Source organism: Girardinichthys multiradiatus, chromosome 9 (genome assembly GCF_021462225.1).
Source record: "Girardinichthys multiradiatus isolate DD_20200921_A chromosome 9, DD_fGirMul_XY1, whole genome shotgun sequence".
Taxonomy (NCBI): domain Eukaryota; kingdom Metazoa; phylum Chordata; class Actinopteri; order Cyprinodontiformes; family Goodeidae; genus Girardinichthys; species Girardinichthys multiradiatus.
This window is the reverse complement of record NC_061802.1, coordinates 17,016,774-17,025,955: the sequence shown is the minus strand read 5'-3', so window position 1 is coordinate 17,025,955 and position 9,182 is coordinate 17,016,774. Positions and strand designations below refer to the sequence as shown.

At 40.2% G+C, this 9,182-nt stretch overlaps 1 protein-coding gene across 1 annotated transcript; it reads right to left on the bottom strand.

The window, feature by feature from the left end:
• Window positions 1–2,022: 2,022 nt before the first annotated feature.
• c9h8orf82 (chromosome 9 C8orf82 homolog) lies at window positions 2,023–7,339 on the bottom strand. The gene is made up of 3 exons (XM_047374073.1): window positions 7,001–7,339; window positions 6,858–6,906; window positions 2,023–3,056 (listed from the first exon to the last, which is right to left on the bottom strand). The coding sequence occupies exons 1-3, from the start codon at window positions 7,163–7,165 to the stop codon at window positions 2,578–2,580; spliced, it is 693 nt and encodes a 230-aa protein (XP_047230029.1). The 5' UTR covers window positions 7,166–7,339; the 3' UTR covers window positions 2,023–2,577.
• Window positions 7,340–9,182: the final 1,843 nt, after the last annotated feature.

Genomic DNA, 9,182 nt, shown 5'->3' with positions numbered 1-9,182 from the left:
TTTTCCTCTCCACTGTCGCTACATGCATGCTCAGTATGAGGGATTGCTGCAAAGTCAACGCCAGTGACTGTCCACTGTCTCTACATGCTCATCCAGGAGGAGTGAATGCTGCAAGTCACTGACTGGATGCAATCTGCTGGATTTCCTTAGATAGAAAACCTACAGCGCCTTGAGTGCCTTGTTGCTGAAAAGCGCTATATAAATAAACTTGACTTGACTTTTAACCAACTTGAATAATTAAGTAAATCTGACTGCACTGTTTGATAGTTAGGATTAATTGGAATGTATGTACTTGAAATCTGAATGATTTGATTGAATTGACTTTGTAAAGTGCCTTGAAGCGACGTGATGTGAACTGGTGCTAAATAAATAAAACTGAATCAAATCGAAGTTTTTAGAATTATTCATAGGAAAATTCTATCAAAGTAGTTGTCTTGTGTGGCAGAAAAGTAAAAACCTACACATCTTAAAATGTGTCTTTTTACTCATATCAGTTGTTCATTTATTTTGAAAAAGAGAATATGTGGAACATAACATCATCATCAATCAGTGATGGTCATTGGTTAATCAAATGTCACTGAAATTATACTGGTCAATTGTAAACGCCCAAAATCCTCTTAAGAGTTCATTTAATATGGCCTTTACTTAATTAAGCTTGATGTTGAGAGACAGCTTCATGCTGAAAGGGGGAAATACAAAAAATATCCAGAAAGCTAAAACTAGAATCATACAGAACATGCACAGACATTTTTGGAGGCAGGTGCCAAAAAAAAGGGCACCCATTGCCAAATTTATTAATAAAATATTGGGCAGTTAATGTTAACATTGGGTCTATTGTTATGCTAATAAAATCAAACTCAATTCAATTCAAAAATACTTCATTAATCCCAAAACGAAATTAAACGTTGTTGTAGCTCATTATGAAGGTTTCCTCAAAGAGTCGTTGTAGATGCTGATGGCTGTGGGCAGGAAGGATCTCCTGTAGCGCTCCGTCTTACAGCAGATCTGAAGAAGCCTCTGACTGAAGACACTCTGTTGTTGTAGGACAGTTTCATGAAGAGGATGCTCAGGGTTCTCCATAATGTTCTTCATTTTATGAAGAATTTGTCTTTCCACAATGATCTCGAGGTTCCAGAGGAGTCCCCAGAACAGAGCCAGCCTTTTTTATCAGCTTGTTGAGTTTTTTTAAGTCCCTGACTCTGATGCTGCTTCCCCAGCAGATGATGGCAGAAGAGATCACACTCTCCACAACAGACTTATAGAAAATATGCAGTATCTTGCTGCAAACACTGAAGGACCTAAGCTTCCTCAAGAAGTACAGTCTGCTCTGTCCCTTCTTGTAGATGGCTTCACAGTTGCATCTCCACTCTAGTCTGTTGTCCAGGTGAACACCGAGGTATTTATACTCCTCCACCACCTCCACTTCTTCTCCCATGATAGAAATAGTTTTTGACTTATTCCTGTTTCTCTTAAAATCTACAATCATCTCCTTTGTTTTAGTCACGTTCAAAATGAGATGATTGTTTCCACACCATGCCACAAAGCGGTCCACCAGACAGCTAAGTAACATTTTCCTATTCATTCATCATTTTGTTTGCTGCTCTATATAATAAAGTACTATATTTAGCCTTCATATATCAGCCTGTAATTTTAACTACCTAGCAAAATGATTCCTTGAGTAAAAGTAACTTTTACTTACACAGAACAGAGTTCAGGCCAGCATTCTGTAACTATAAAATACTGTATGTTTGTTTCTATTATCAAGACTTTTTGAATTACTAAACCTTCAGAAAATGGTCGTTGCCATGCTTTTTCTTTTCTTCTTCAGACTTTAAAACCAAAATAATTAAGTGAAATTAGAGAAATGGTCTAATTTGTCTCGTTGGTTGTATCTCCCTCTTCACTGAACCTGACAATCAGGACAAGGCTTAGAAATCCCGGATTTTCTGAGTACCAAACATGTCATGTGTGAATGCTGATTGGAAGAAAAGGCAAGCGTTTTTCAGCAAGTGTTGCGCCGACTTCAAAATTCCTCTTCCTCAAGGTTTTTTTTATTTTAGTTTCTCTCCAATGCAAGTCGTAGACAGAGCAGATTTTTTTTTACAAAGATGAATAAAGCATTTTCCAAATGAATGCATGTGATTCCTAGTGTCCCATTCTTTCACCAGCACAGCCACATTTAATACAGATACATTAAACTGAAAGATGATTAATATATTACTTGTTCTATTACACTCTTTAGTCCTCACAGATTTGTCAGATCAAATGTTATGTTAAGCAGTAATTTTGTTACATTATAGCATATCTGAGGACATAAAAAGACAAGATGGCAGTGGACAAATCACCATCCTCGTTTTTCAAATTTCTACTTGAGGTTTGTTGTCATTCTAGATAAAATGAACCTGTAATCTGGATTAAAACCAAAACCGCGAGACGTCATCAGATTATACGTTTCTCTAACATAAAGTCACACAGCAAGAATACACAGGGCTGAATTACAGTGGCGGTGTTAGCTTACCAGAGAACTGATATTTCAGATTTTATGAACTGAAATACACCTTTGCACAATTTTGAAGATTATCCCAGTTCTCCCTGCTGCCCACCACCCTCCTCTACTGCTGGGAAGCATCCTGCCAGTTCATTGGTCAGTCTGTGTTTCTGTCCTTCCCACAGAAAGTGTGTGGGCTGTCCTGACTGGCCACTCTCTGGTGGATAAACAAAGTTGGAACTGAGTTCTATGGCCAGGGCCGACCTGACCAGTCCGACCCTGCCCGAGAGTTCTGAGCTGGGATGATAAACCCGACCACTGACTGGATGCATGTACAGTGCCTCCGGTTTGAAAGGAACGGACAGCTTCTCTGCGCCGCCACAATACGACAGCAGCTCCTGATCTCCTGCTGGGTTCTGCAGCAGGTGGGTGAAAACCACCGGTCTGTCATCGCAGCGCAGGTAGTTTCTTTCTCTACCACACAGAGACAGGAAGGGAAAATCCTCCTGGTAACGCCCGCTCTGATTTATCCGCAGGCGACTGAAGAAGAAAACCAGGAACTGTTTATCTGAAAAAATGAGACAGATGCATCAGACACCAGAAAACTACAATCAGAACAAAATGGTACCTAAAGGTGTAGCACAGATTTAGAGTTGTTGAACCTTAGTGTAAAATTGTGCATTACAAATAATGTCACTAAAAGTAAACAATCAGGTTGTAAAAGTGTTGTGTAGGTCCCATTGGTGTTACAGTGGCAGAGGGGTGAACTCAAGAGTTTAGGATTGCCCAAACAACAATATATGTTAGGTAGAGTGAAGGATCTATGATGCTGTGGGCCTGTTTCTCTTCCAAACACCATGTTAGAGTGCATGGCATCGTGATCTCTTCGAAATACCAAGACAAACAACAATGTCTCAAGCTCAAACATTTGTTCATCTACGACACCTGAAGGATACCCGGAAATTCAAAAAGCAGACAAATAATCTTAGGTAATTTTCTACTCTAATTACTGATACATTATTGATAGCAAATCAGAGCTCCATAAAGTTACACATTTCTGTGCTCAGAGTTTTGCTGGTGGTGTAACACACCTTGTACTCTGCTGTTACAGCTTTGATGTTGAATGTTCTTTTTGTCTTCGAAAACTGTAAAAATGTTATAACAGAGACCTGGGATAAAATTTGACAATTTAAACATTTCATCAAAACTCTCTCAAAGAATGCTGGTTGTTTTGTCCCTATTTTGTATGTTTGCAGTATTGCTATCCTCCAACCTTTTGAGAACAAAAAGGAGTTGCCTGAAACAGGCCTCTAGGTTTAAACCAGGCGCCATTTCATGTATACCTTGATGGTTTTTTGTACCCGTTTTGACAGACAGTCATATAAAACATTTGTATTATCTATTAATAGTGTGTTATAAATTAATCTGGTTATGAGAGTTTAAAAATTGACCAACAGTCAGGGGATCATAGCAATCTTGTCTTAATTGGGAGGTTATTACATTTATAATTTATGGCAGAAGGAGATCCAATCTAGCAAACTTCAAATACATCAGAAACGCCTTTACATGAAGGGATCTAAAATCTTAAGTTTAGTGATTCTGTCTCAAGCTGCTCAAAATCAAATAGGTCAACCCCGAAGCCCTTCGAGACAGTTTACAAACAGCTAGATAAGGAAACACAACAGTATCATTGTTATATACACGCCAGACATACGATACTATATTTCAAAAATATTATCCCGTATGCAGATACAGGTCCTTCTCAAAATATTAGCATATTGTGATAAAGTTAATTATTTTCCATAATGTCATGATGAAAATTTAACATTCATATATTTTAGATTCATTGCACACTAACTGAAATATTTCAGGTCTTTTATTGTCTTAATACGGATGATTTTGGCATACAGCTCATGAAAACCCAAAATTCCTATCTCACAAAATTAGCATATCATTAAAAGGGTCTCTAAACGAGCTATGAACCTAATCATCTGAATCAACGAGTTAACTCTAAACACCTGCAAAAGATTCCTGAGGCCTTTAAAACTCCCAGCCTGGTTCATCACTCAAAACCCCAATCATGGGTAAGACTGCCGACCTGACTGCTGTCCAGAAGGCCACTATTGACACCCTCAAGCAAGAGGGTAAGACACAGAAAGAAATTTCTGAACGAATAGGCTGTTCCCAGAGTGCTGTATCAAGGCACCTCAGTGGGAAGTCTGTGGGAAGGAAAAAGTGTGGCAGAAAACGCTGAACAACGAGAAGAGGTGACCAGACCCTGAGGAAGATTGTGGAGAAGGGCCGATTCCAGACCTTGGGGGACCTGCGGAAGCAGTGGACTGAGTCTGGAGTAGAAACATCCAGAGCCACCGTGCACAGGCGTGTGCAGGAAATGGGCTACAGCTGCCGCATTCACACTTTTGAACCAGAAACAGCGGCAGAAGCGCCTGACCTGGGCTACAGAGAAGCAGCACTGGACTGTTGCTCAGTGGTCCAAAGTACTTTTTTCGGATGAAAGCAAATTCTGCATGTCATTCGGAAATCAAGGTGCCAGAGTCTGGAGGAAGACTGGGGAGAAGGAAATGCCAAAATGCCAGAAGTCCAGTGTCAAGTACCCACAGTCAGTGATGGTCTGGGGTGCCGTGTCAGCTGCTGGTGTTGGTCCACTGTGTTTTATCAAGGGCAGGGTCAATGCAGCTAGCTATCAGGAGATTTTGGAGCACTTCATGCTTCCATCTGCTGAAAAGCTTTATGGAGATGAAGATTTCATTTTTCAGCACGACCTGGCACCTGCTCACAGTGCCAAAACCACTGGTAAATGGTTTACTGACCATGGTATCGCTGTGCTCAATTGGCCTGCCAACTCTCCTGACCTGAACCCCATAGAGAATTTGTGGGATATTGTGAAGAGAACGTTGAGAGACTCAAGACCCAACACTCTGGATGAGCTAAAGGCCGCTATCGAAGCATCCTGGGCCTCCATAAGACCTCAGCAGTGCCACAGGCTGATTGCCTCCATGCCACGCCGCATTGAAGCAGTCATTTCTGCCAAAGGATTCCCGACCAAGTATTGAGTGCATAACTGTACATGATTATTTGAAGGTTGACGTTTTTTGTATTAAAAACACTTTTCTTTTATTGGTCGGATGAAATATGCTAATTTTGTGAGATAGGAATTTTGGGTTTTCATGAGCTGTATGCCAAAATCATCCGTATTAAGACAATAAAAGACCTGAAATATTTCAGTTAGTGTGCAATGAATCTAAAATATATGAATGTTAAATTTTCATCATGACATTATGGAAAATAATGAACATTATCACAATATGCTAATATTTTGAGTAGGACCTGTATATGCTAGGTCTTCAAAATTATTCATAATACTGCACTTCCGCCACTTAAGAACTTCATTCACCTGACCTCTGAAGAGATAATTAGGGTAATGCTGTCTACCTCTAGGGGGCAGTGTAGGTTTGGTAATATTAAGAGAAGCAAGTAAATTCAATGGCACCACAGAGCAAATATTTATGTAGATTTTATGAATTCACTATGTATAATATTGTTCTTTAATTGTTCATTGTGTGCGTGCTCTTAACCCTAATATTACATGTGTCCTGTTATCCTCTCTTAATATTTTTTAATTTTGCTAATTTAGTTGTATTTCCTATTAACTTTCTTGTTCCTGCGACTGGGACTACAGATGGAAATCAGCCTGTAAATAAAGGCTTTAGTCTGGTGCAGCACATCTTTATTTTCTGAGCTAAATGTTTTCTGTAAATGTTACCAGATAAATAAATAAAAAATGTAAATGAGAATAGTTGGTGGAGTGGTAGTAGCTGGGAATGAAGGAGCAAATACACATTTAGTGATCTCAAGATGTAGAGTGACATGGACTGACAACAAAATTGCTCCATTTAGCTAGATTAACTGTCATTGGCTGCAGACTGACATGTGTTTTGAGTCTGAACATTGAACCATTGTTCACTTTTACTGTCCCACACAAATGAACACGTGATGCTAAGGGTATTCATGTTGATTTGAGTGTCATTTAGGGGTATATAAAACTGGGAAGAACTGCTAACATCTGAATCTGGGAATACAACCTAAGCATCTCTGCGTTATTATTCATTTATTTTAGACTAACTGATCCAAATAGTCTAAAACAAAGTACATGTTAAAAAACAACACATGTAAACATCACTCTCCAAGCAGAAAAAAACATTACAAAACACACATTAATTGAGTAATTGATACCGTGATTAAAGGATACATGTAAACAATGAGAACATATCAGGCTAGATCACCAGTTTAGTCCATCCGTCAGCTAAAGGACCATTTATCAGACGGTACTAAACTAAGAAGTTCTAACCTTTAAAGCAGGTGACAAAGTTCTTCACTTTGGTGTCATCGAGAAAAAGCTGCAAACATCACAGGACACAGGTAGTAAACAACTGGAACATACCGTTTGCAACGTTTTGTTTCGACTTATTTTGCTTTAGCTTAAATGCTCACCTGTCCGTGATGGTCGATGTAGTAGAAATACTCCCTGATCCGTGGTTCGGGGCTCTGGCCCTGTATGTATGAAGCAGTGGTTCTGCAGGTGATGTAGCCGTCTGGGAGACAGCGAAGAGCGGTCAAAGTTCTGCAGCTCCGAGCAGCTAACCGGAGGAATAACATGACCGGTTTGACAGGGTTCAAATGTTCTGGTTGAAAAGCGGGACATAGAGGACTCAGCGCTCAAACCAGGGGGTGGATTATTCTGTTTTTAGATGTTATAATGCTAAGCTTGTGTCTTCATGGTTCTGTTAACAGAAGTGTCCCGGAAGTGGTCATTCATACTTCATACATATAAACTACTGCCCCCTGCTGGACAAAGTGATCTATTGCTTGAATTAAAACATGCTGCCCCCTGCTGGAGGGTGTGTTTTTCACAGTCAAAATCTGCATTTCAGTAAAAATACAATTAAATCATTAATATAAACTAAATAAAATGCAGTTACATAGATAGATATTTAAAAGCTAAGTTTGTAGTTTTCCTAAAACTTATTCAACATCCAAAAAAGGTTTAAATAAAACTAGCAGTAAAATATACTTTACTGGTAACTTCAGTGTTGTATTGTTTATTCTAAATTTTTATCAGCTTTGTGTTGGTTGATTTGTAAATCCTGGCTGTACAGTGACTAAAACTATTTTGCTAGTTGGAGCTATTTCACATATAAGTTAGTTTTTAATGTTTTCTTATTTGCTGTTTTTTATTTTATTTTATTTTTTTCTTGACCCTTGTATTGTATGACTAACCATAGAACTTTGGATATAGGCTTTCAAGTGTAAGGTTTGCTTTATGTTGCAGGGCTATTTTTCAGATCTTGGTTCCCCAATCCCAGTTAAAGAAACTTTTATTTTATTTTTAATTGGGTTAATTTCATGCTCCCAACTTTGTGAGGACAGTTTAACGATGACCCCTTCCTGTTGAAACAAGACTTCACTCAAAGCAAGGTCCATAAATACATAAATGAGCAAGTTTGGTGTGGAATAACTTCCCTGGCCTGCATAGTCTTGATCTCCACAAAGAATATCTTTTGAACCATGTCCTCGGACTTGGAGGAGCTGATCTTCATCCCAGCCGCCTCACACTCGGCTGCGAACCGCCTCAGCACATGGTGTAGGTCTTGGCTAAAGGGGGCCAGCAGGACCACGTCATCTGCAAAAAGAAGAGACAAAATCCACTGGTCCCAAAACCAGACCCCCTCCGGCCCTTGGCTGCGTCTAGAAATCCTGTCCATAAAAGTTATGAACAGGACCGGTGACAAAGGGCAGCTCTGCCAGAGTCCAACATGCACCGGGAACAGGTCCAACTTAGTGCCGGCAATGCGAACCAAACTCCTGCTCCGTTTGTACAGAGACCTGATGGCCCCTAATAAAGGGCCCCCGATTCCATACTCCTGGAGCACCCCCCACAAGGCATCACGAGGGTCACAGTCGAATGTTTTCTCCAGGTCCACAAAACATGTGGACTGGTTGGGCAACCTCCCATGAACCCTCAAGTACCCTGTAGAGGGTGTAAAGCTGGTCCAGTGTTCCACGGCCGGGATGAAAACCACACTGCTCCTCCTGAAGCCGAGGTTCGACTATCGGTCGGACTCTCCTCTCCAATACCCGGCGTAGGCCTTACCAGGGAGGCTGAGGAGTGTGATCCCCCTGTAGTTAGAACACACCCTCCGGTCTCCCTTCTTATGAAGGGGGACCACCACCCCAGTCTGCCAGTCCAGAGACACTGTCCCCAACCGCCACCCAATGTTGAAGAGGCCCGTCAACCATGACAGAAATACACCCGCTACCAAAATAAAAGTGTAAGAGCATTAAACAAGACATGAAACAGTTCAGAATTTAAGATGAAACATGTTAAAAGTCACTCATTCACCATAGTATTAGTAAAGCACAACAATCAGCACAATCCTTTTGCCTTTTGTGATGTCATCGATCAAAACATACAGCGCAGAATTTACTTTTTTTGTGTGTTTTTTAAACTTTGTATTTTGTGAATTTCAGCACTTGAAATTCACAGCTAATTACCCAGTTGTGTTTTTATTGTCAATTTACATGTATTAATGAAAAAAACTAACACTGCATAGTATCTTTAAGATGGCTACGACGGAGGCGGAGCAGTGGAAGAGCACCGAAGGCCTCTTCATCA

Bases quoted from the DNA above. Each gene is read 5' to 3' on its own strand.
- c9h8orf82 (XM_047374073.1), bottom strand. From the start codon at position 7,165: ATGTTATTCCTCCGGTTAGCTGCTCGGAGCTGCAGAACTTTGACCGCT. The intron at 6,907-7,000 runs GTGAGCATTTAA...TGATGTTTGCAG, and splicing joins ACATCGACCATCACGGACAG to CTTTTTCTCGATGACACCAA. The intron at 3,057-6,857 runs GTTAGAACTTCT...TCATTTTTTCAG, and splicing joins CTTTGTCACCTGCTTTAAAG to ATAAACAGTTCCTGGTTTTC.